This window comes from Lampetra planeri, chromosome 25 (genome assembly GCF_965212315.1).
Source record: "Lampetra planeri chromosome 25, kcLamPlan1.2.h2, whole genome shotgun sequence".
Taxonomy (NCBI): domain Eukaryota; kingdom Metazoa; phylum Chordata; class Hyperoartia; order Petromyzontiformes; family Petromyzontidae; genus Lampetra; species Lampetra planeri.
Genome location: NC_136131.1, coordinates 2,498,769 through 2,526,506, shown reverse-complemented (window position 1 = coordinate 2,526,506; position 27,738 = coordinate 2,498,769). Strand labels below are relative to the sequence as shown.

At 49.1% G+C, this 27,738-nt stretch overlaps 2 protein-coding genes across 5 annotated transcripts in view; one reads left to right on the top strand and one right to left on the bottom strand.

Moving 5' to 3' along the window:
- The window catches only part of SHTN1 (shootin 1), a 47,961-nt gene extending 31,918 nt beyond the window's left edge, over positions 1–16,043 (bottom strand). For both annotated transcript variants that reach the window (XM_078605928.1, XM_078605929.1), the window contains exons 1-2: positions 15,787–16,043; positions 4,202–4,254 (exon numbers count right to left, since the gene is read on the bottom strand). In XM_078605928.1, the coding sequence (XP_078462054.1) occupies positions 4,202–4,254; positions 15,787–15,850 (117 nt within the window). In that variant the 5' untranslated portion in view covers positions 15,851–16,043. The remainder of the gene's footprint in view (positions 1–4,201; positions 4,255–15,786) is intronic.
- Positions 16,044–26,488: 10,445 nt separating this feature from the next.
- Positions 26,489–27,738, top strand: part of LOC144727240 (uncharacterized) — a 63,211-nt gene continuing 61,961 nt past the window's right edge. For all 3 annotated transcript variants that reach the window (XM_078605924.1, XM_078605926.1, XM_078605923.1), the window contains exon 1: positions 26,489–26,680. The gene's annotated coding sequence lies outside the window, so the exon portion shown is untranslated. The remainder of the gene's footprint in view (positions 26,681–27,738) is intronic.

The following is a 27,738-nucleotide window of genomic DNA, read 5'->3' as shown; positions in this document are numbered from 1 at the left end:
AGAATAATTCAAATGACAACCTTAGGATAAGCAAGCAAAAGAAGATGCTTGGGATGAAGATGCCTTCTTGAGGCAGTTGTACGACAAAGGGCAAAACGTTGCTGATATTATTGTTGTAGTTTCAAATTGTTACAGAGAATGGGACAATTTAGATACAAACCCTTTCCCATTCGGACACCCAATGGCCATCTGCAAATCAACCTGGCCGATTGTCTCATGAGAACGGGACCTCAAAAACGGCGGACCCCTACTCAGGACCTCATCCCTCGACTCCCTGACCATCTCCCCCTGAACCAAGCCTGGCATAGCGCCGTGTCTCCGTGGGGCTGCTCCGATCGTTGTGGAATCGCATCGCCGCTACAACAAAAGGTCCCCCGTGTTGCCTGTAACAGGCTGCTGGGGAAAGTGCCGTTAGCGAGCGCCGACGAAGGCCGGCAACGGCACACGACGTGAGGGCGGGTGGCCGGCACCACGCCCGGCCGCCTTTGTCTCCCCAGTGGCGATGTTTACACATCGCACCAGGTACTCAATTTAGGCCGAGTCGACCTAGGGGTGGGCCCAGGACCGGTTGAGATAATCATCACTGGTGTTGGTCGTGAGCGGAAATCGAAACCGGGTCGTCAGGTACGTAGCGCAGCGTGGCGCTAACCGCTACACTACTGCTCCCCACAACATACACAGCAGCAGCAGTAGCAGCATCAAATCCACCACCACTTCTAAGAGGCGGTTGTGAAAGCCGGGGTCGTCCGTTTTCGTGGGCGCATGAGGAGGAGGAACCCCGGCTCCGCTGAGCCTCCAGAGTCACTGCTGGGAATTGTCTTCTTGACTTTCGTGAAAATGTGCGCGTTTTAAATGGTTCCATTATTAAATTATTATGATTGCAATTGCTTGAAGGGTAATCCCCGAGGTCTTCATTTGACACTGATATACATAATAATTATTTTCAAACTGAGGAGAATATGCAGAATGTAAAATGATTGTTAAAATAGCGTCAAAAGCAAATCGAATTCTGTGTTGAACACGTAGGCTTTCGCGACCAATATCATCCATAATACAGGTTTTTTGGGTTAGATCGCGTAAATATTTAAGGTAAATAATATTTACACGATCTAACCCAAAAAGATCCAAAGCGTGTTGTCGTTCAACCAGCCGTGCGTCTGTGGAACGCGTTGTTACGTCGTGCGCACGCCAATCGACGGCTAGGATCCTCTTGCAGACGAGACGGTTCCACATGACGGGGTTTCTCCAAGGTGATTTTTAAGTATACACACATCTTCTTGGTTCTTTCGGTAAAGTCACGTAGAAGGAAAATAATAAAATAATACAAATAAAACATAATAAAATACAATTCTCACGACGTTTCGGCCACAACGCAAGCAGCCGTCTTCAGGTGGAGAACAGGTCTGTCGGAGTCTGCCTTCTCGAAAGACCTGTTCTCCACCTGAAGACGGCTGCTTGCGTTGTGGCCGAAACGTCGTGAGAATTATTTAATAATGTTTTATTATAATTTTATTATTTTCCTTCTACGTGACTTTACCGAAAGAACCAAGAAGATGAATCCCTGCAGTCACGAAAGCTTTAAATTGAAATATATATACACACACACACACATTACTTGTACAATTTCACAAGTACAACAAATGACGATTTCACCTCGTGACCAGCACGGTTAGCACCGGTTGGTTATGGACGGTGCGAAAGATGTTTAACGTACGTGCATATACAGTATAAATGGGCTGCCGGATAGGGCTGGCTTGGCTCAGGTGCGAGGCGAAAAGTGATTTGGTTCAAGACGTGACCACAGTTTTTCGGCAAAAATGACCAGTCATCTCGTGAAGAACGATTCCAATATGCCACGCTTGCTGTGGTCTAAGTAAACGTTATATTTCCATAAAAGCTTTTTTGGTTTATTTGTTGTAAGCCACCTCAAGCCGACATTGCCCAATTCCTCACCTCTGTGCCATGATGACACTACATTACCACTCAAAGCTGGACAAGCAATAGCATAACCACTACCCTCCGGTGGCGAGATGTTAACTACCTCGCCTGGTATACAGGAGGTCATGGGTTCAATCCCGACCCTGACGTCTGCTGTATATCTGGAGTTTGTGTGTTTTAACCCCATGGTCGCATTAATTTTTCTCCGGGTCCTCCGGTTTTTCCCTCCACATTTAGAATCAACGTCACGCGTTTAGAGTATTTGCCCGTTCTAAATTTCCACGCGATAAGCCACCTGGTTGAGCTACAATTTGTGGCCAGGTCGCTTCTAAAAAATAGCTACATAGCTCAGTGGGCCTTACTTGGTAAAATAAAATAATTTTTTTTTAAATTAGTTTGTCACTATCTGAGAGAAGTTTCGCACATCCTTGCAGTAGTCGGAAATTCCCTTAACAACACGACTCGATATTAGAACAATAGCTGCACGTTTAATAACAGCGCCACCCCGATAATTGTCAATGCCCCTTGTGATAGGTGAGGTAAGGATGACAACTAGTAAATCACTAAACGAGATTGCCATTCGCAAAACGATAGATTTTTTGCAACGTGCAATCAATAATGTATGTTAATAAGGTATGGAAACGGCCGATATTAAATGACAAGAAACACACCGGGATTTCAAATTCTTATTTGGCCAATGCCAGCTATTCCGCGGGGATTCAATCGGCAATTGGAACAATAAAATACAAATCTCTGTTCACTAAAAAATATTCGCATTACGGTACTTTGGGCCCAGCAAGTACTCCCTGTATTAAGTGTAGATTTATATATATATATTTTTAACCGAGTGTCATGCAGAAGAGCGGGCACAAACTATGAACACAAAAGCACTGAGCGTGACAGGACTTGCATGGTACCAACAGTGCATTAGATCCATAATACAGGTTTTTTTTTTATCTATCCCTCTATTAAAGGTACGACACAGGAGGAGGATTTCTCCACAAATCTGGCTGCCGCCTGATGATGCCGGTTGTAATTACTGGCGAAACGTCGTACTCAGATTGTAAATGTTGTATATTTGCTCTCCAACACACCGGTGTGCTGTACTAATGACGAATTGGCACATTCTGTTAACGTGACAACCCTTACTAGTTGGCCGTGTCGGGTGGTGGGGGGTTTAACGACACATTGATATATTTACGCGATCTAACCCCCAAAAAACCCGATATTATGGATGACATTGGCCGCGAAATCCTCCTACACGTTAAACAGTGCTAGAGATCCAGGCGGAATTTCACACCTTACATACAACATAAATGGCATTTTTTACGACACAAGGGACAAACAAAGGCTTTCTACACCGTATGCAGACCGCATATTAAAGCCGCATTTTCTTCCAACGGTAACACCCCTCCAAAGACGAAAAGCACCCCCCGAACCGTCTTTGAAGGGTGGCACAGCACATGTAGAGATTGCCTACGACCACACCCGGCCGCCTTTGTCTCCCTCGTGGCGATGTTTATACACCGCACCAGGTACCCATTTGAGGCCAAGTCGACCTAGGGGAGGCCCGGGATCGGTAGAAATATCCGTCAATGTTATTGGTCGTGAGCGGGAATCGATTCGGGTCTGTGTCGGGAACGTAGCGCAGCGCGCTAACCGCTCCACCACCGCTCCTCACCACACGAACACACAAAGACCCCCCGTGTAGCCTTAACAGACTGTAGGGGCAAGTGCTATGAAGACTGGCAGAGGTGGTGGGTGGCCAGCACCACGCCCGGCCGCCTTTGTCTCCCGAGTGGCGATGTTTACACACCGCACCAGGTCGACCTAGGTAGGGGTGGGCCTAGGACCGGTTCAGATAATCGTCACTTGGTGTTGGCCGTGAGCGGGAATCGAACCCGGGTCGTCAGGTTCATAGCGCAACGCGCTAACCACTACTCCATCGCTCCCCACACGAACACACCACAACACAGGAACACACACACACGCACACACACAGGAACACAGGTACACACACACGCACACACACAGGAACACGCACACACACACACAGGAACACACGAACACGCACACACAGGAACACACACGCACACACACGTACACACACACAGGTACACACACACGTACACACACACATACACACACGTACACACACACACGTACCCATCGTCACTCCGCACCCACCACAGACACACAGCCGGCGACCCGCTGGCAGGGGGAGGAGAAATGCAGCGGGCACGGCTCTGGGGAAGCTCCTCACCTTGGCATTGGCCTTGTCATTCTCGGCGTGCAGGACGTTGTATTCCTGGGCAGCTGTGGGCACACGCACGGCGGACACGATGCCGTTCATCTTTACCAGGCAGCAGCACCGCAGCAGTAGCAGCAGCAACACCGCAACACCACAGCAGCAGCAGTAACAGCACAGCACCACAGCAGCAGCAACACCGCAACACCACAGCAGCAGCACCACAGCAGCAGCAGCAGCACCAACAGCACCACAGCAGCAGCAGGAGTAGCAGCACCGCCGCCTTCCGCGGAATGGGGGGTTGAGATGTTGCGGGGTGCCGCCAGCACGAGCTGGGCACACGCGGGGGGAGGGCGGGGCCTGGTGGAGCGGGGCGGGGTCAGTGTGAGATTTGGGGGATCGTGGGATAACGTGGTGTGGGGAGGGGGGAGTGTGGGGAGGGGGGAGCGTGGGGGGGGGGGAGCGTGGGGGGGGGGGAGCGTGGTGGGGGGGCGTGGTGGGGAGGGGGGAGCGTGGGGGGGGGCGTGGGGAGGGGGCGTGGTGGGGGGGGGAGCGTGGTGGGGAGGGGGGAGCGTGGTGGGGGGGGGGAGCGTGGTGGGGGGGGGGAGCGTGGTGGGGAGGGGGGAGCGTGGTGGGGGGGGGGCGTGGTGTGTGGAGGGGGGCGTGGGGGGGGCTTGGTGGGGTAACTTGGGGTGGGGGGGTAACTTGGGGTGGGGGGGGTAACTTGGGCGTGGGGGGTAACTTGGGGGTGGGGGAGGGTAACTTGGGGGTGGGTAACTTGGGGTGGGGGGGTAACTTGGGCGTGGGGGGTAACTTGGGGGTGGGTAACTTGGGGTGGGGGGGGGTAACTTGGGCGTGGGGGGTAACTTGGGGGTGGGGGAGGGTAACTTGGGGGTGGGTAACTTGGGGTGGGGGGGGGTAACTTGGGCGTGGGGGGTAACTTGGGGTGGGGGGGGGGTAACTTGGGCGTGGGGGGTAACTTGGGGGTGGGGGGGGGGTAACTTGGGCGTGGGGGGGGGGGTGCACGCTCTTCCAGACGGACTCCCACCACCACCACCGGCAGCCCAGGGGGGGTTTCAACCTAAAGAGAAATGAAATGTACACACAGAAGACAAAGATCCCCCGCGTAGCCTTTAACAGACTGTTAAGGCAAGTGCTGTTCAGCTAAAAACAGGAGCAGCAGCAGCTATTAAGGCCCGGCACGGCACGGCACGCGAAAGGGTTGGTCCGTGACCAACGCCACGCCCGGCCGCCTTTGTCTCCCCAGTGCTATTGTTTATGACACAAGGCGCCAGCTACTCATCTAAAGGGGGTGTTCGTGCGTGTGCGTGAGATGCGCACGCGAGCAGCAGCGCGCTCACGCAACGCGCACCTTCCAACGCGCACAAAGACCCCGAACAGTGGCTCGTGAGGCATGCATGATGACCACGTTACAATGCACGGCGGAGGGGGTTGGAGCGGGTGGGGAGAGCGGTGGAGAGAAGATTACACATTGGAAGCCAGAGGGGGAAGGAGGGAGTGGCAGGCCAGGGAGGGGAGAGGGAAAATGAGGGGAGATAATGTGCGTGGCGGTGTGGGCAGGGAGTGGTGTGCAAGCTATCAATTATAGTTAATAGTTTAATGCATTTCCTATGAGTGCCATCATTCTTATAGTGCGGGGCCATCGTGAAGGAAGGCGCTGTTTTTATACGTTTCACAGATTCATAGCAGGTGGGTGCGGTGTCGCTGCTGCGTGGTCTAGCCTAGGGCCCCCCCAGTGGCAGCTGTCTCTCTGCATCCGTCTGCCTGGGTGATGTTGTGGCGTTTAATCGAAATTTGAGTAATTCGCCGTGTCGTTTTTCCAATGGACCGTGAACGATGTCACAGTATATTTAACGTCTACTCTGAAGCAGATGGAGAAATATATTTTTAATACACCCGCAATATTGATCAGGACGGCCATATTAATCAGGACGGCTTAGATGCGTTCCTGGAAAAGCGTGGGTATCTCAAAATCGCGTATGTCCAAAGCAATTTTCCCATAAGAAATAACGGTGACGGAGGGGGTTAGGGGATTTCACTCACACTCGCAGACATAATCGCCTATATTATACGAGCCGACATGAATACAATATATGTACAGACAATATACCGCTTCAAATAAAAAAAAATCACGTAAGCTCTAATGTAGTTCCTATAAAATAAAGAAATACATTATTACTTTCTTGTATCTACGCCGGAGTTTGCGTTGTGTAGAGGATGGATGGAGACGAGGAAGAGGAGGCAGACGGAAGGGACAAAGGGAAGAGTGCCGCTGTACACGCGCGGCGAGATGCTGCACGGTGGAGCACACTTGTGTTATCCTAACGCACTGGCTGCTGGCAACGCCATTGGGTTGCGGTGCCAGGCTAGGGGGGTGGCATACGTCGCATTGCTGGATGGTGTTATTCCGAAAATGGCCTCGCGTACGTCAAACACATTCCTGCGGAGGGAGCTGGTAGGAACGTTGGGTTGCTTGGTCAACGGTCAGGGTCAACGGCGGCGTGGTGTACAGTATTCCGCAAATATGGCCGACTGTGAGGGCGGGCACACGCCGGCGTGAGTAGGTTAAACGTTGAGTTTTATAAGGGCACTACGGGGTGACCAGCCCCTCCCCATCCAGCCCCACCCCACCCTCCCAACCCAGCCCCTCCCCACCCTCCCCAGCCAGCCCCTCCCCACCCTCCCCTTCCCACCCAGCCCCACCCTCCCCACCCAGCCCCTCCCCACCCTCCCCTCCCCACCCAGCCTCTCCCCACCCTCCCCAGCCAGCCCCTCCCCACCCAGCCCCTCCCCACCCAGCCCCTCCCTGCACGACAGACGGACGGACACAATAATCCCCTGTGGGCTGGTGTAACCAGGAGGTTCCTACCAGTAAGAGGTCTGCATACAAAGCGCGCGTTAATCAAAAATGGCTTGCCACGAAAGAGCGTAAACCGAGGACTGCCCGTGTTGATTTATTTATAGGTACGCAAATGCCGTTATCTACACCGGTTGCAGTTATAATTAGTAAAAAGAAATAAGCAGATTATGGCCGTACAAGCTGCAGCAGGGATACCGTACTGTGGACCCAAAGACATTTGCTTTGTTACATTCCTGCATTTATAAAATAACAAATCGGCGTTTCTGTACCCTTCACAAAACATCAGTTTCCTTGTGCGATGTACGAACACCCCAAACACTTTCTTTGTTACGTAATTCCCTCCAAATAGCGAACAAAGTGCAGTGGTAAAAGTAAGCGTTTCCTCACTGTTTGCAGTTGCTCTTACATAAATACTTCATTACTTCACAATGTAAATATTGTGCAATAAAAAGAGCAATGCTTAAGCCCACATAACTATCACCAAAGATTAGTCGAGTCTGACGATTTTGACTTCGACACAATTTGCAGTAATGTGTCTATGTCCACCGTGACAATGTTACGCGTGCTTCTCAGTTAAGATGGCAGAGAACACGTGGCTACATTTGACAAAAAAAAGGAATGGCTATGATTAAAATCGAATTTTTAACACTCACAGGACATGCGTCTGTAAGAATCGATCGCGTGTGTAAGAATTGTTTTTCAGTTGTGTACCATAGTTGAAATTAGTTCACGTGACATGGAATGGCGAGATGTTAACTACCTCGCCCAGTATACAGCAGTTTGTGGGTTCGATCCCGACCCTGACGCCTGAATATTTGGAGTTTGCGTGTTGTCTCTCTCCCCGTGGTCTCGTGGATTTTTCTTCGGGTCCTCCGTTTTTTCCCCTCCACATTTAGAACCAACAAACACGCGTTTGGAGTATTCGGCTGTTGTAAATTTCCACGTGATGCCAAGCCACTTTGTTGAGCTATCATTTGTGTTGGCCAGGTCGCTTCTGAAAACTAGCTCTATAGATCAGTCGGGGCCCTAACTGGTCAAAAAAATAAAAAATATATTTAATAGTTTATAGTCTAATTCGAGGCGATTACTTTTCACCACAATGGCAAAGACAGGTCGGTGGACCTGATTCCTGAACGCGGCAGGATTCGCAATCCGGGATCGTGACACATCACGTATGTACGTACGTATGTTGAACTTCTTTCGTACCTTACGTGCTAATCGGAGGTGCGGGGGAGGACAACAAAATAAACGCCCAAAAAGCGGTGCTGGAAAAATGAGTTTTCGATCAAGATTTGCGGGGGAGTAAGCCGAGTCATGAGAAAAGTTTGGATTTTGGAAAATCCTGTGCAGATCACGTGTACATACCAAGTGATATTATGTAAAGCAGTTCTTCTGGGAAGGAAATGCTAACACCCGATCTCAGAGACAAGGATTATGGCCTCTGACATAGAAACCCTGCGTGACGTTACACGCAGCAGGTTTTGTTTTCTTTTCCGAAATTCTCCGGGGGATAACCTGGTTCACCGGCATGTGTGATTGCACGAGACCGTTTCAATGAGCCTGACTCTGGCTACTGATGAGAACCACAGGGTCGAAACCAGTCAAGAGTTTTCCACGCTTCCTGCAAATGCTGCTGGAATGCATTGGTCTGACAGCAGATATTCCAATTGAAGAAAGAAAAAAACGCAGATTTATTCATGTTTGGTATCAGCATGATGATGCCGGAAAGGACGAAGCTAATTATTTTTTCATCAGCTTGATACCGGCAAAAAGAGTCCCATGGATATAACTGCTCAACTCGAGCTTTGAACGCTTTTATATTTGCAATGTCTTTGTGATGTTCGTACTTTTTCCATTGTTCTCTGGTCTAACGTGGGTGAGGACAAGGCCATGAAGGAAACTGTCTCTGTTGTAGGCCAATAAGTTCCAAAGACAATGCATATATTATTATCAGAGCATTCTAAGTAAAGTTTTATGGGCTAGATCGTGTAAGAATAAATGTGTCGTACCCCTCCACCACCCGACACAGCCAGCAAGGTTCATCACTTCAGCCCACCTTTGTGTTGGAGAGCAAATCCACAACATTTACAAATCCACAACACACGGGTGGGCTGGAGTAGTAAACTAATTGGCGCGTTGTTTACGTGACAAACCTTCCTGGCTGTGTCGGGTGGTGGAGGGGAACGATACATTTATACTTACGCGAGCTAACCCAAAAACCTTTATGATGAATATTGGTCGTGAAAGCCTACGTGTTAAATTATTAGAGCATGTTTGCTTTGCACGTTTAACCACAAGCACGTGTGATAATTATTTCAGACTTTGATGCCTTGCAATAGGCGTGTCCATTTGGTATATTTTTTTTTACATCTAAACGCTTAAAACCTGTTTTAATGCCGGAAAGGAGTTGAAGCTTTAAAAATTTCCATCATCTTGATACCGGCATAACAAGGGACCATCCCATAGGCATGGGAGAAGTTGTCGTGCGCGTAATTTCCCGTGTGTATGAGGAAGACGATCGTCACATCACAGTCACGCACAGGAAGAAGCCCATGGGGCACCGTTTCCTTGATGCCCACCTGCCCGCATCGTCGTGCCGACGCTCTCCCTCGCCGCAATGCCATCAGCCCTCCACCGAGAATGCGTTTTTCCTTGCTGGTTTATACTCGCGTGCGCTACGCAGCTTCAAAACGCGTTTTACGTGCGAGATGTTGGCCACGGTTATCATCGGGCGGTGTCCGGCGGCGTAGGTTGACGTCTCTTGTAATATTAAGTGTTGTGGGCCTGGGCAGGGCGAGCTATTGCCTTCCAATCGTCTTTTGATTTTCTCCTCCGTTAGAGTGTTTCTCAGTGTTTCGGAATTATTTGTGTTTGGGTTATATCGTCACGGAGGCATAATGTAAATGTTTTTATAGTATTAAAACAAATGTAAATTTGTTTTAATACTATAACCCTCCATCACCTGACAGGCAAATGAATAAAGTTGTCACGTGGGCAAGTATGCCCCCAATTAAGTTGGTTTATGAGCAAAACCAGAGGATTGTTGAAAAGAAAGCCAAATTGTGGACGATAATTATTCCTCGTTTTGCTGATGATTTCGCCCAATTATAAAACTCAGTTCCAGCGTGAAATAACTTCCCGATTCGGGTCCTTAAATAGGTGCCATGACGACATCAGGACAGTCATGCAGATGAGCCAGTTGAATAATGAGAGTTGATTGTCAGCACCCCATGCTTTTCAGAGACGATTTCCCCACGTGTAAATCAACTGATATATTAAAACAAAACAATGTAACTTAAATCCTCTGAGCTGAAATTCCTCTAAATTAAATGAAAATACAAATGCCATACTTTTTATGCACCAATTAGTTATTGACCATGATTTCAAAGACGGTCACCGCATCACGCGCGTTTAGATACGATTCTGCGGCCGTCTGGAATGTTCTTCCTTCTGATATTCGCAGGCCACTGGAGCGATGCACTTTTAAATCGTCTAGGTTGACAAACTCATTTCTTGAGAACTGCTCTGTGTGTTCGGTTTGTTGTTCTTCCCCCGCACCTCCGATGAGCACGATTGGCGACAAGCCTTGCTAGTCAATTTAACACGTCGTAGGCTTAAGCGAACCAAAATCATCCATAATATAGGTTTTTTTGGTTGTCGTTAAATCCGCCACCACCGACACAGCCAATTAGTAAAGTTTGTCACGTAAACAGAGTATGCCAATTCGTTATTAGTACTGCACAGTGTACTAGTAACGGTGTGTTGGAAAGCAAATCCAAAACATTTACAATTGTGAGTGGAAGCGGATTGTTTTTCTGGGATGCAATGGTTCACACACCGGAAATGGAATTCAGGGGGGTCTCCAATTCTAGTTTTAGAAATGGATAAATCACCTCTCTCACTCCACCACCTCTGTCCACTCAGCAACATACAGCGGTACAAAATTAGTACACCGGTTAGTCGATCAGCAGTTCGGTATGGTGGCCTATCGTGCGGGTAATGCCCACCTCTTCAAAGACGTCCGACTAAATGGTACCCCGATGGCAAAATGTTAACTACCTCGCCTGGTATGCAGGAGGTCGTCGTGGGTTCCAATCCCGACCTTGACGCCTTCTGTATATTTGGAGTGTGGATTTTTCTCTGGGTCCTCCGGTTTTTCCCCCCAAGTTTAGAATCAATGTGCGTTTAGGAGTATTTGACTGCCATAACACATTCCTGCGGAGGGAGCTGGTAGGAACGTTGGGTTGCTCGGTCAATGGCCAGGATCAACGGCGGCGTGGTGTATTCCGCAAATATGCCCGACTGTGAGGGCGGGCACAAGCCGGCGTGAGTAGGTTAAACGTTGAGTTTTATAAGGGCACCACGGGGTGACCAGCCCCTCCCCACCCAGCCCCACCCAGCCCCACCCTCCCCACCCAGCCCCTCCCCACCCAGCCCCTCCCTCCCCACCCAGCCCCTCCCTGCACGACGAACGGACACAATAATCCCCTGTGGGCTGGTGGAACCAGTGGGTTTCTACCAGTAAATTTCCACGTGATGACAAGCCACTTCGTTGAGCTATCATTTGTGGCCAGGTCACTTCTGAAAAACGAGCTATATCATAGCTCCGTGAGCCTTGGTCAAATACAAAACAGATTATAGTTTAAAAAAAAATATATCATCGAATCTAGGGGCTCTCTCTCGAGGTCCTTTCGCCAACAGTGGGGAGAAAAAAATAATTGGTCAGCCGATTTATGGAGTTGCTGCAGTTTGTTGGCGCGTGGACTCTGACCGGGTCCACGAGGCGCAGCGAGAACAGGAGTGCATCGAATCTTGAGGATCCCGCTGTTACGTGTGCAACAGGCGTGTGCTCACCAACGCAAATGAACGAGGTCTCCTTCACATATCCGTCTCTCCACATATATTGTCTGAGAGTATTTTTCCCACACAACCCGTCAGCCGCATGGCCTTTTGGTGGCAAGTGCACGCTTTCATCAGCATGTATTCAGACAAGTAAAACTCTGGAATGTTTCAACATATATCAATAGACAATGATTAACCACAAATGGGAAAAAGTAGAAGCCTTGTTTAACATATAGGCTTTCGCGACCAATACCATCCATAATACAGGTTTTTTAGGTTAGATCGCGTAAATATAGTAGTAGCCTTTTTAGCGGCCCATTTGTTATATATTTTAGTGCTACCTTAAACACACCTAATACCATTATCCGGGCAAAATAGGCTACGTGAATTTGAATCCAGATACGATCAGCAGAGCAGAATGCCAAAATAGGCCAATTTAAGAGCCATACTTCGATCAGATGAGGTCTCAGAGTGGACCAACAAAACATTTTAAGGACTCTGTCAACACCTAAATGCGACTTCCATGGCCAGAGACCACGCGGGGAAACAACACGGACATCATAATTGGTTTTTTACCCTTTTTATCTGGCAACAACCCTGACACCTTTTTTACAAGGAGTCATGTTTGCATAGACCACAATACCTGCAGTCATAATGCAAACAAAAAACATAACTCTGATAATGTATGCACTGTCCTTGAAGTTGATTGGTCCACACCCGAGACAGCTTTCCTTAGAGCCTAGTCTCACATGGTGTTGGACCAGATGACGCCAAAAGGCGCACAACTCAAAGACAATGCACCATCAGAGTATGAGCTCGGGGTAAGCATTTCAACCATTGGAACCTCATTTGCCAGTAAAAAATATGATAATTGGTTTTTTTACCCTTCTATCTGGCAACAAAACTGACACCTATTTTACAAGGAGTCATGTTTGCATAGACCACAATACCTGCAGTCATAATGCAAACAAAAAACACAACTTTGATAATGTATGCACTGTCCTTGAAGTTGATTGGTCCACACCCGAGACAGCTTTCCTTAGAGCCGAGTCTCACATGGTGTTGGACCAGACGACGCCAAAAGGCGCACATCGTCACCTTGCGAGGGGCGCACGTTGATGACAGCACGTGGATGGTAACATTACAAAACAAACGGTTCACACCCTTGTCGCTGCCAACCCACCAACCTACACGTGGCTTTGCCCACCTTCGTCACCACCACCACCTTCAGGCATGAGAGACACGTTTCCCCATCATGTACAATCCCTAAACAGCTGGGAACAATTCACCGAGCTCGATGGAAAGAGGGGCCTCATAACCCTGAATTGTGCTTCGTCTACAAAAGGCAAGAACGAACAGCCACTGCTACATCTGCGCCTCTACATAAGGAACGAAACAGGTGGAGTTCTCCACAAATCTGGCTGTCGCCTGATGAAGCTGGTTGTAATTACTGGCGAAACGTCGTACTCAGATTGTAAATGTTGTGGCTTGGCTCTCCAACACACCGGTTAGTGCTGTACTAGTGACGAATTGGCCACGTTCTGTTTACGTGACAACCCTTACTAGTTGGCTGTGTCGGGTGGTGGCGGGTTTAACGACACATTTATATATTTACACGATCTAACCCAAAAACACCTCTATTATGGATATTGGTCGCGAAAGCCTACGTGTTAAACTGGCCACTGCTTTTCTTTGGGTCTTTCGGTAAAGTCACGTAGATAGGTTCAAATAAAAAAATAAAAAACTACGACGTTTCGATCACAACACAAGCGATCGTCATCCTGATGACGACCCCAAAAATATGAATTCTCGCAGTCACAAAAGCTCTAAGTCAAGATTTGGCCACTGCTAGTTACTGCGGACAATTTTTTTTTACCGACAACAAAAACATTAATTGGGAATTTTCCAAAGATCCAACAACACACAGAGCCCGCAGTCACAATACAGCGGATTACCGACACCGATTACAACCTCGAAACCACGGGCGCGTTATTATAACTCTCAGAAGGAACAACCTGCACGACTTATACCCGAGTCAACCCCTTATCAATGCCTATTCTATTACACACCACTCCAGACCTTACTGGGCACCCCGTGCCCTTATACATCTCAACGTTCATCCTACACAGTCCCATCACAAGGGAGAAACGCACACAAATAGACAAAAATATGTTACCGAACAAAAACCCATTTATGTATTAATTTTGATAATTGGCATCAACAATGCTACTTATCATGCTATTGTCTGTAATCTTGCATGCTGATGCTGCTCCTTGCTTGACATGATGCACACACCCACGTACATGTCAATCCCTTATAAGTGCCCTACCTTATTTACAGACCAATTCAGACCTTATTGGTCCTACAAAGTCCCATCACAAGGGAGAAACACAAACAAATAGACAAAAAAAGTTTTGCCCGTATTGAAACAGCTGAACGCCGTATGGACCTTAAAACAACCTATATTTTTCTGTACAAGAATACGGGTAAACCGTATGGGTTGACAGGTATGTGGCTACTACGAAAAAATAACCGAAACCCATTGAAGAACCTGGAGCCAAACCCTAAGAACAAACTTCGATAAATCATAAAAAAAAATGTCTAACATCTACTACGGGTGTATCAGGAGGGTATATTGGAAAAGCTATAGGTCATGGTGGCAACGATAAACATGACAACTCCTTGGAAGAGTTCATCAGAACTGGCGACAAAGATCAGGGACAGTCCCTGAAACTCTGCACGAACAGCGTTACGGGAAGATTTCACCGCAAACTTGATGGAGATGACGGAGCCTAAACAACCAACACAGAGAGCAGAGACCACCAACAACCAGAGCTGTCCGGAAACAACTACTAGAAGCCGAGATGGAAGACGCTCACTCAGGAGGTCACAGAGTCCAACAAGGCACGGAGGTGTTGGTGACCCTTGCCCCGAGTTCCTCAACAACCTGGGACCCTGTGGGACAACAGCGGCTTACAAAATCCTTCTTCGCCGTCCTCACACACAAACACTCACACTGGCTCCCGGCCGCATTGTCGCGAAACGTCGGACAATCGTGCCGAACAACACGCGGGGAACAACCCCGAAAGCACATTTGGAGAACGGTGGAAACGTGACGTTGTGAAGAATATATAAGTAGCAAGGCAGACAAGTCTTTACACATCCCATCAGCACCTCGGCCGACTCGCAGTGCATCATTTCAGCAGGAGTGCTTCAGCACAAGGTTGAGAACTCTGGACCGGCAACGCCACTCAAGCGTCTGGTCCTCATCAGTGGTGGAGTTGATCAAGGCGGCCCCAGTGGGTGACATCATTGTTCATCCTTCAATCTTCTCTCTGTACCCTACTACTGCCATTCGTGTGCGTTAGGTGGGGAGCGGTGGCGCAGCGGTTAGCGCAACTCCGCTGCGAAAACGGCCAAAATCACCCGAGTTCGTTCACCGCTCACAGCCAATAATAACAGTGGCAGCGAATTATCCGAACCGGTCCCTGAGCCTCCCCTAGATCGACTCGGCCTTAAATGAGCAAGTACCTCGCGCGGTGCGTAAACATCAGAGCTGGGGAGACAAAGGCGGCTGCGCGTGGTACTGGCCACACTGCCCCGTCACGTGAAGTGACGCCCTTAATAGGTGCTCGCTAACAATCAGCTTGAAGGCGACAACCGTCTTTGTGTTTATCCCTATTGAAGTGTGGTTGGCCTGTGTATAGGAGCCATGCATGGTGGTCACATCTCATCCCTTCTCCCTAATCGCCTTCGGCTGAGAGCATTGGGGAAAGTGGTGGGGGGCAAAATCCCCGTGGTGTGGCCGGGCAGTCCACCCGGCACCGCGACCCCGTGTCCCCACGTCTCAGCTGCACCTCGCCCCCACGTGTTTCACCTTCCTGGAGGAGCTGCTTCAGGTCGCCTCTCTGGTTCCCCGAGGTGTTCGGCGCCGCTTCCATGGCGATCGGCTGTCGCTGGGTGGTTGTGGTTGTTGTTGTGGTGGTTGTTGTTGTTGTAGCGGTTGTTGTGGTTGTTGTTGTGATGACTTTACACTGCTACTGCTAAGGAGCGCTGTGGGTTCAGAGGACGCGGAGCGGAGCCGAAACGTCGCGTCCCTGCAGGAAGTGCGGGGAGGGGGTGACGGGGAGGAGCCAATGGGGTGGTCGATGCAGTGACCCCCACCCCCGTGTGAAGGGGGGGTGGGGAGGGAGGGAGGAGTGGGGGGTGATGGAGGAGAGGTGCAGGAGGGGTGGGTGAGGGGTGGAGGGTGGGGGGTGAGGGATGGAGGGTGGGGGGCGAGGGATGGAGGGTGGGGGGCGAGGGATGGAGGGTGGGGGTGAGGATAGAGGGTGGGGGGCGAGGGATGGAGGGTGGGGGTGAGGATGGAGGGTGGGGGGTGAGGGATGGAGGGTAGGTGGCGAGGGATGGAGGGTGGGGGGCGAGGGATGGAGGGTGGGGGTGAGGATAGAGGGTGGGGGGTGAGGGATGGAGGGTGGGAGGTGAGGGATGGAGGGTGGGGGGTGAGGGATGGAGGGTGGGGGGCGAGGGATGGAGGGTGGGGGGCGAGGGATGGAGGGTGGGGGTGAGGGATGGAGGGTGGGGGGCGAGGGATGGAGGGTGGGGGTGAGGATGGAGGGTGGGGGGTGAGGGATGGAGGGTGGGGGGTGAGGGATGGAGGGTGGGGGGCGAGGGATGGAGGGTGGGGGGCGAGGGATGGAGGGTGGGGGTGAGGGATGGAGGTTGGGGGGCGAGGGATGGAGGGTGGGGGTGAGGATGGAGGGTGGGGGGTGAGGGATGGAGGGTGGGGGGTGAGGGATGGAGGGTGGGGGTGAGGGATGGAGGGTGGGGGTGAGGGATGGAGGGTGGGGGATTCCAGTGGCTGAATGAGGGATGAAGAATCGATGCAGGGATGATGCTGGAGTGATGGGGGGGGTGATAGGGGGGGGGTGATAGATGGGGGGGTAGAGGGATGGTGGCGGGATGATGGAGGAGGGATGACAAATGATCTTCAAAACAACTGTTTTGTGTCTTGTTCTAAAGTGGGGAGGTTGTGATCAGGCCCTTCGCTGAACAGATCGGCGTTGAGATTAGGTTCAACAGACACATGATTCACCAACACTGTCCCCACGGTGTAAAGTACGGTATCTAACTCTCATCACCCAGGCCTGTATATTTAAGTCATATTAATAAGGGTGATTGCCCGAAACGTTGCTAATTATATACTTTTTAGTTTAAGGCCACACACTTATTGACGAATGTGTTGAGTTTTTATTTTGTTTCTTGTCCCTGTGCCCCACTGCCAGAGCAAAAGCAGCATCACCGCATATAGGAATTCCTCGATATACGAAGCAGATGCGTTCCTGGAGCTTCGTTCCCACATCGAAGCTTCGTATATTGAATAACGTATAATATTGGAACGATGAGGATGCGTTCCCAGCCTTCGGAATTTGCCATTGCATACTATAAACGCGTCACAACTTACCATTCACATTGTAAACAAAGACAATGTATTTTAACACGCAGGCTTTCGCGACCAATATTATCCATAAGAGGTTTGGTCTTTATCTATTGTGGATAAATACAATTTATATTGAAAATAATACATTTTATACTGTACAATATTAAAATAAAAAACTGCCACTAAGTGACGGTGACGTCACCACGGTGCATGTGCCAGGCTTGGTGCACTTTGAGACCACGTGGGGTGTCGAAGGCTCGCTGACAGGAGGTCTCGGGACAGACCCAGGTGCCATGGGTTGGCTGACTGAAATGACCGGTAGATGCATCAGCTGTACCCCCCACTGTGCCAACTTGCTGCATTTTATCCGCCCCGGCGCTCCGCTCGTTGTTGTGAGCGTCGCTCCTCTGCCCTCCATTGCTGTTGCTGGAGGGCGACTGCCTCCAACTGCCCAGTAGCAGCGTCCTTCACGAGCCTCCTCCACAGAGGCCGATCTTGACACCGCTGGTGCCAGTCGTCGGCAAGTCCACTCAGCCCATGGGTGGAAAAACCCCGATTTTTCCAGCGGCAGGCATCGGGTTTTTTCTTTAATACAATTAAACCCGATTTCGGGGAATTAAAACCTGGTTTAATGAATACGAAACTCTGATCCAAGGCTTAGGCTGCTTCCTCGTCGGTGCTGCTATCGTACTCGGGGGGCCGTCGGGCACGGGGTAGTCGTAGAATGCGGTGGGCAGGTTGGTCTTGATGAACACGAGCTTCTCCACAATCGTGGGCGCCAGTGAGTTCCTTAGCTTGGAATGGATGAAGCCCATCGTTGAGAAGTGCGGTTCTGCAATGAGAACCAATTAAACCGGATTTCTCCCAATCTCAGATGATCGGGTTTAATATAAAAAGACAATTAAACCCGATTGTAAAAAACCCGACTGTGCCACCCTTGACTCAGCCCCACATCCTCCCGTACCGCATCAGCTCCATCGCTTCTCCAGCCCGTGTCCACGTGACACTGCCCACCAAACGCCACACCTCGGCAGCGTGGTGCGTCGCTGCGCGCTGATTGGCCGAGATGAATGTAAACAAACGTCCTGTGACCAAAAGCCATGCGCACCTCTCAAGGAACCCGTGTGTTATTGTAACTTGATGCTAATTTACATAGTACTGTAGATAGATAATTGTATTATCTATGCGTTCATTTCATTACGTAGATTTATTGTTTCACATTATTTTCATTAAATTAATATAATGGTATAGCACCATTCATGTAACGGTAATACACCTCCAATTAGCACGGTTGGCTACGTACGGTGCGAAAGAAGTTCAACATACATCCAAAGATCGTTATGCGGAAACTTCGTATACTCTTATATGAGCGCATAACTTTATCTATCTGTGATGAACGCTGTACTTTCCATCATTTTCATGCAGGGGGCGCTGCAAACCTACGCACCCCCTGCATGAACGACGGAGGCGCAGGGACAGACGTTCGATTACGTTGGAATCGATCTGCAGATGGCGGTCTTCTCGCACGGCCAGCAGCTCTGTGTCGCCTTATCTCGATCCCGCAATCCCAAACAGGTGAAAGTCCACATCGAACCGAACCCCCAGCAAGGCCATCTACTTAACGACCAGAGAAAATTCACACGAAATGTCCTTTTCAATTAAGTCTTCCAGATGTAAAATTATCTAAGCTTTTAATGAAGAAATACAATTATCTAATTTAAAACATAATACAATTCAAAGATGATTCATTTTAAAACTTCAAAACGGAGCATCGGGTGCTTGCGTGAAAGCGTCGTTCGTATGCAATTCCTTTCGTGACTTTCCTGGGCGAAGGCCGTAATTTTTTTATGATTCAGACAACCCAACAACCAACACTCACATGGCCAACTCGGTTTATCTGCACGGCCTCAAGACTGAGACTACGACAGCGACTAGATTGACACTGATCGTCACCCACACAGATGTATTGCTGTGAAGGTCTTAACGCGACTGTTAAGCTCCCAGTCTCCCAGGTTTCTACTCTATTCTTGTGTACGGCAGGCAATATGGTCAGTAGATGAATACCAATGTCAGAGCTTGCTGGCCACGACAAGAGGGGTTCAGGAGAGTGTTCGTGTCGTTTCGCTGTTCCTCCTCCATTGAAAGATCACAGACTACAGTGGGTTTACTACGTGGTCCATAGCTTGGCTTGCATGGCCACAATCGCACTGTGGCTTGTCTTTGATGCATTTATATTAGCCTATATGCATCTCTGGGTTTCTGTATATCTATGAGTCGCTATGTATCTTTATGGGTCTATGTGAGTGGCTGGCTGAAGTACCATCTGTTGAGGAAGTACAGAAGTCGATCTAGAGTCTTAGACCAGGAAAAGCACCAGGCAGAGATGATCTCCCAAGCGAAATGCTGAGGGAGGGTGGTGTTTGTGCGCAAACTGTCCTATATGACATCATAATAGTCTGGACCACTGGACGGGTTCCGCAGGATTGTAAAGATGCCCTGGTGGTCCCCCTCGTTAAGAAGAGGGACCACACAGTGTGTCAGGAAAGGTTGTGGCCAGGATTAGTCAACATTGTCTTGCCAGGCACGCTGAGGAGAGGCTTGCGGAGCCCAAATGTGGTTTCAGGCCTGGGCGGTCCTGCACAAATGCCATATTTTCTGTCCATCTGCTGCAGCAGAGGTCTATGGAATTCCAACAGGACCTACACCTCTGCTTCATTGGCCTGGTCAAGGCCTATGATACCATCAGTAGGCCTAGGCTCTGGTTTGTTCTTCATGCTTTCGGAGTCCCTGACTCTCTGCTCACAATCCTTATTTAACATTTATTTTGACCACGTAGTTCGTGAAACATTTGATGGCTGTACCGGAGGAATTTCAACCTGCTAATCGATTCCCGAATGCGGTCAAGGGATGGCTCCCTATTGGTCAACCATGTATGTATGCCGATGATCTGGTGATTGCTGCTCACTCAGAGGAGGAGTTGGAGGCGCTGCTGCTGAACCTGGAGCATGCCACTAAGAGATGGGATCTTACTGTCAGCCCCACAAAAATTAAGCACCTGCCTGGGTATGTTGTGCCATCAACACTCCACTACCACAACTCCCAATTGGTGATGGGGCAGTTGTGGAGAGAGTGGAGAGTTTTCCATACCTGGGCAGTGTGCTCATGACTGGCTCCGGTTTGACAGCAGAGGTCTCACTCCGAATCAACCGAGCAGCATTATCTTTTCATCGGCTGTGTAACGCTGTGTGGAAGCTACCTGGTTTGTCGCTCCGCACGAAGTTTCAGGTCTTCTCGGCCACGGTCATTCCCTCCCTTCTCAATGCTTGCAAAACGTATACCCCCATTATGGAACATCTTCGCCGGTTAGAAACATTTAGGCTGGCCTGCCTACGATCCATCATGGGTTCAACCAGGCTGGATTGTGTGAGGAGCTCACAAATCCTTGAAAGATCTGGACGAAGTCCCATCGGTGAGCTCCTCCGGCAGACAAGGTTGCATTGGCTAGGTAATGTCGCCCGCATGCCCAGCCACCGCATGACTATACAGATTTTGTTCGGTTGGATAGAGGGGGATAAACGGATGCGGAATGGGCTAGATAAGAAATTTAGTGATGTGGTACAGGAGGATATGGAGCTGAGTGGACTTGCCGGCGACTGGTACGAGCGGTGTCAAGATCGACCTCTTTGGAGGAGGCTCGTAAATGATGCTACTGGACAGTTGGAGGCAGTTGCTCTCCAGCAACAATGAAGGGCAGAAAAGCAATGCTCACAACAATGAGCGGAGGGCCGGGTGGCTAAAGCACAGCAAGTTGGCACAGTAGGGGGCATAGGTGGTGCATCAGCCAGTAATCTCAGTCAGGCAACCCATGGCAACTGGGTTTGTCTCTTGACCTCCTGCCAGCGGGCGTTCGACACTTCACGTGGCCTTCACGTGCACATCGCCTGGCACAAGCACCGTGGTGATGTCACCGCCACTTAGTTGTGAATGGCGGTTGTTGTTGTATATCCATGCGTCTCAATGTATATCTATGTATATCTATGGGTCTGTATATCCATGCGTCTCTATGTATCTCTCTATATCTATGAGTCTTTATGTATCTCTATAGATAACTGTATATCTGTAGTGACACAGCGCCGACTGCTGTCCAGCAGCGGCAACTGCGGTGGACAGTGCACACGCTGCCGTCCAGCATTAACACGGTGTGTGTGCCGGCAGGGCGGATGAACTGGGGCAAGGGTCACGGAAGACTTCATCGGGAGGCCCCTGGAACTCTCTGGTGGGTTCTAGAAGGGAGGCGCGGCCAGGGAAGAGCCAGGCCGCGCCGAGTAGAATAAAAGCAGAGGAGAGCGAGAGCTAAGGGCTGCCAGTTCTGGGAGTGGACTCGCCTTGTCTTTGCCGCCTTCGTCGCTGCTGTCTTCATAGATCATTGCGCGGCCTGGGTAATTGTTGGCTGTCTCGGTCGACACCGTCAGTGTAACACGGTTCGGGTCGTGTCGAGGCTCGGCTAGACGACTCGGGAGTGCATGAGGGCGAACCTGTTGAAGTTGGAAGCTGTGTGTAGATCTAAATAAAGAAGGTGCCTCCTGCAACTACCTCGTCTCCGACTTGTGCTACACTACATATCTATGAATCTCCATGTTTCTCTATGGGTATCTGTATATCTATGAGTTTCTATGTATCTCTATGGGTCTCTGTATATCTATGAGCCTCAATGTATCTGTATGGATCTCTGTATCTATGAGTTTATCTGTGTTCCTTTGTGTCTCTACAATACGGTTCACAGTTTGGGTGGCATAGCCACAATTGCACTCCACCGCCCTGCGTCTTGAATTTTCCATTCAAGAAGGAGACGCACGCATCGTCCTGTTGTTGATGTCCTGATGGGGGCACGGGTTACAACCACGGGTGGCCTTGAGGAGGAGGAGGGACCTCAAAGCCAGGTGGAGCGTGTTTCTCTGTCTACCAGGCAGAGGTCGCAACCGGGTACCCGATACCCGTACCCTACTCGATACCCGGCTACCCGTACCCGGCCGGGTATGGGTACGGGTACCCGTTTGCGACCCTGGTGCGGCCGGGTACAGGTACGGGTAAGGAATCAAAACCCGTTTGCGACCTCTGCTACCAGGCGAGCAAGAAGCATTGGCTGCCCTTCATCTGGCACCTCCTGCACTTTGCTGCGACTCCACCGTGTGCGTGCGGTACAACGTGGAGCAGCAACAGGAACGCAACAAGCGCGGGTCAGGCAGGGGGGGGGGGGCCTTGACCCTCTCGCTCCCCCTAGTGGCCAAAGCTACGAATTAGAGCTCCGTTGACAACCACCATGGGATATTTTTTCAACAAGTGTAAAAAAAAACTGATTTAAAACGAGGTTTAAATGTATTTTTTACGAAAATGCTTTCATTTATGTTCCACGTTTCATTTTAATTTGATTAGAGCAATAACGTAATATTTCGAAGAGGTACTCGCACGGAGCTGGAGTGGCTGCATTTTGCGAAGACGGAGTGCTCCTTACAGCGTGAAATGTTCGAGATCGACGGCGTAATGATGATGCGATTAGGGCAAGCGGAGCCGCGACATACAGGGTGCTTCAAAAAATATAAAACACTTCTGAGAATTTGCAACAAAACCACAAGAAATGTGCATCCGGGCACTGGAGACCACCTGGAGAAAATTCCAGGCACGCGTTGACAATGGTTTGAAAGCTATTAACACACATTTGTTATCATGTTACAGTGTAATATCCGTTATTTTCCCATTAAAAACGATAGTGCCATATAAGTGTTCACATGTTTTGAAGCACACTGTACAATAGCCTGATTGCGACCGTGCGAGACAAATCAAATATTGGGGCCCCACCTGAATGAATGTCCGCGCACCCCGAGCTGATAATGTCGTTACTCCGCCACAACACGTACACACGTGGGGGCTGGAGAACCCCGACACAAACATTCTATTCTGACAACGCATTTTATTATCTGTGTTACAGAACAGTGTTGATGCACATCCGCGCAGTAAAACAAGATTGTCATCCTTGATGTGTGTCGTTCCGCGAACACCACGACCCGATATCCATATACAACACCAATGTTTATTGGTGTCCATAGGGGGCTGTCCATAAATGACGTCACGCACCTAGGGGGGGGGGGGGTGGAGAAATGTGACGTCACATCAAAATGAGAAACTTTAAATAAATATAGACAACACGTTCGACTTAATTAAATAGACTTTTTAATACATGTTTTCTCCTACAACATCAGAGTGCAGCGCCACATTAAATACGCACTACAATGACAATAGTTTTAAGCGATTTGAAGCATGTTTTATTTTGGGGGGGGGCAGAGCTTTGTGACGTCATATTTGAGGGGGGTTTGACTTTTTGTGACGCCGTATGACAAAGGGGGGGGGGGGGTCAAAAATCGTCCAAAATCGTGTAACGTCGTTTATGGACGGCCCCATACCACAATGAATTGAAGACATTGCTCTGCAAAGTTCAGACCGCGTCTCAGCGTTGCAAGATCTAAAAGAAACGTGATCAATAGTTGATGATTTTAAGCTGAACTATGAACCCGACCACCCGAGTTCGATTTCGGTGCCACAGCTCATATCAGTGTCGAGAGATGTTTCGACGGTTCAGTGGCACCCCCTATCAACCAACTCGCGCACTGACCGAACGTGGTGAAGTATGGTCAATTAAAAGCAAAACTCAACCTTCATCACCGACACGGCGTGGGGGAAAGGCTTTCAGCCAGGACCAGGATGACAGTGGCCTATGGAAACCTAGACTGTACCATCGATATTCAACTAATCATTTGGTGTAGCTGCTGCTCCTTGCGTTGGCAGTGCTGCACATTCGTTAATAACGCTGTGGCTTTAAAATAAAAAATATATAATCGGCGACGGTTCAGGCAATGGCTCTTCTTGATAGTACGTAAAATAAACCAGTTATTTTTTTTAAAATCAGGTCCACAACACGCCGATAATCGATGTTTTATGCATGGCCACAATGAACCTCTTACTTTATAATTCCCAGCCGGTGATACAATCTTGTGAAAGAAGAGATGGCTCCATATCGTTACAGTGGAGAGTGTTCAAATAATTATTACGCGTGTTGAGATTGGTGGAAGACCGTGTCAGATGTCTTCAAATAAAACGTTTGGTCTGTAGGTTCAGCCCTCATATTTTAGTGGAGTATCTCTAATTGGATCACCCTGTACATTGGTCAGCTACGAATCGCTATGACCACTTGCAAGCATAACAAATCACAGCGCCAGCAGTGGTTACAACCAAAAGGCCACGCACGTTCGCAATGGTTACGTTGAGTCTCGTGGTGAGTGGGAACGCTGTTGCCTTCACCCTGGCGAGGTATCTTCTTGGTTCTTTCGGTAAAGTCACGTAGAAGGAAAATAATACAATAATAAAAATAAAACATAATAAAATAATTCTCACGACGTTTCGGCCACAACGCAAGCAGCCGTCTTCAGGTGGAGAACAGGTCTGTCAAGTAGACAGAGTTGACAGACCTGTTCTTGCGTTGTGGCCGAAACGTCGTGAGAATTATTTTATTGTTTTATTTTTATTATTGTATTACTTTCCTTCGACGTGACTTTACCGAAAGAACCAAGAAGATGAATCCCTGCAGTCACGAAAGCTTTAAATCGAAACCTGCCGAGGTAGTTAACGTCTTGCCACGGTGTCGACACGTGAATTACCTCGCCTGGTGTGCAGGAGGTCGTGGGTTCGACCCCGACGCCTGCTGCTGTATATTTAGAGTTTGCGTGTCTCTCTCCCCGTGGTCGCGTAGATTTTTCTCCGGGTCCTCTGGGGGTTTCCCTCCACATTTAGAATCAACACACGCGTTTAGAGTATTTGGCTGCTATACATGCCCACACGATAAGCCACTTCGTTGAGCTATAATTTGTGGCCAATTCGCTTCCGAAATAAAGCTGTTTGTTTAGCTCAGTGAAACTAACCTGGTAAAAAAAAAAGTTTTGTTTGTGGGACGCATAAACAGTGATGCAACTTTGTCGGCAGGTCGGCAGAGGACAGACAATACAGCAGAATTCCATTGTTGTACCGTAGTATCCTCCGGTGAGGATGCTTCCTTTGCCTTCACCGGCCACGCGCTGGTCAGAGTGGTGAAGTATGGTCAAACAATCCACAAGACGTTGCACTCAAAGGCTGCAAACAGCAGCGGCGTCAACGAACGTGAGGCAGGCAGTGGGTGCCTTGCCACCCTACCGGTGACCAAAGCGACCACTTGGAGCTCCCCCTTGACAACCACCACGGGATGTGGTTTCAACAACAGTGTAAAAGAACAACAACAGCAGTTATTTTTTTTATGAGAACGCTTACTGATTAGGCGAGAGGAGCCGCGATATGTAATAGCCGAGGTGCGACCGTGCGAGACAAATCCAATTATTGGGGTCCCACTTGACAACATTAATTATCAGCACCCCCTGAGCTGAAAATGTAGTTACTACGCCACCGACTCTAAGCTGTTATCACTACAATAATTAACTAATCACTATTATAACATTTTGAATGTGTATGTCAAATAACCTCCACGACCAGAAGTGCGTATTTTAAAACTATTTTTTATTTTTTTACCAGATAAGCCTCCACTGAGCTTTGTAGCTATTTTTCAGAAGCGACCTGGCCACAAATGATAGCCCAACGAAGTGGCTTATCGTCATGTGGACATTTATAGCAGCCAAATACTCTAAACGCGTGTGTTGATTCTACCCGGTAAAAAAAATTATCCTACGCGACCACGGGGCGAGACACGCAAACTCCATACATACAGCAGCAGGCGCCGGGGTCGAAATCGAACCCACGACCTCCTGCATACCAGACGAGGTTGTTAATATCTCGTCACCGCAGCGGGGGGGGGGGGCTCATCCAGCAGTGGATTTGTATATATATTTTTAAGCAGCCTGTTGCGTGCACAATTAAGCGACACAGTGAGTTGAGGCAGAGAGATGGCGAAAGATCAGCAGCGGTGCGGTTGTGATTGGTGATTGCCTCCTTTTCCTGCTTGCAGCGGCTTGATAAGAGTGCGAGCGCCCGGTTTTTTGGGGGGTGGGCTCCCGTTAACCACGTGGCGGCTAGCGGCTCTTGGGGTTTATCGGTGCTGTGAACATTGTTCATCGGTCACCGAGACAGATTACCATTGGCAGAGCACAGCACGCCACGCAAGCACTCTTTTTTAGTCGACGCAGTCCGTGCAACAAAAAAAAATCAACTTACCGGTGATCCACGCACATTGTCTGAAGCCTCCTACGGTTTATGTCACGTGGACGGCGTGACATCTGTCCACGGCAAGACCAATAAGGTAATTCACTTTTGTCATTGTTTTTTTGTTGCTTAACGATTGAGCTTTAAAGATGCGGAGACCAATAGCGTACATCAAGGACGATCTGAGCATGGTAATGATTGATAATCGCTGGTTTCAAGCACCGTGATTAGTTTGGCAAAATATATAATAGGCAACGTTTTGGATAGACGTTCTATAAAGAAGGGCCATTGCCCGAAACATCGCCTACTGTATTCTTTGGTTCTTTCGGTAAAATAATAGATCACGACTTTTCGATCTCAACACAAGCAATCGTTATCAGGTGGGACAAGAAAACTTGCTGTGGTTGTCCCACATGATGACGATTGCTTGTGTTGCGATCGAAACGTCGTGATCTATTATTTTTCCACCCACGTGACTTTACCGATAGAACCAAAGAGTATGGATTCCTGCAGTCACGAAAGCTTCAAATCAAGATCGCCTACTGTGTATGTTTCCCTTTAAGGCCACACGGGAGTTATTTACGAATGTGCCGAGTATGGACACGCGTGGTAGGGCTTTGAAAATTGCCACGCAAAACGCACGTAACCTGCGAGGGATGTGTGCCTGTATCCGTGTGCTCTACTTCGAATTCAATCAACCCAATGTTTATTTGAATACACGGAAAGGCCCATTTAGCCAGCTGCCCAGCTGATTCGGAAGGGAGATCCGAATTAGAACATTGACTACAAACAGTGTGATACAGACATCCGTATATTACCAGAGCATGTTTTTGTATGCATGTTGAGGATTGTATTAAAAAGGAACCGACATTAATTTTAGAATGGGAGTCGGGGAAGGATGAGGTACACGTTTGCCAAAGTTATTCACAGTGACATTAGAGGATTCATGCTTGGTTTCCCTTGGGCGAGATCATGCAGGTATCATGTATCATGTGAATTGGTATATTTGGCCACGTGCTCCCCTTGCTTTGATTGGGTCTGTCAGTTGGTGGAGGGTTTTAGTTAAAATTGACAAACGGACGGAATCTAACCCAAAATAAACTAATTATGAGTCCTAAATATTGGTCGTGAAAGCCTTGGCATTAACTTAACCAA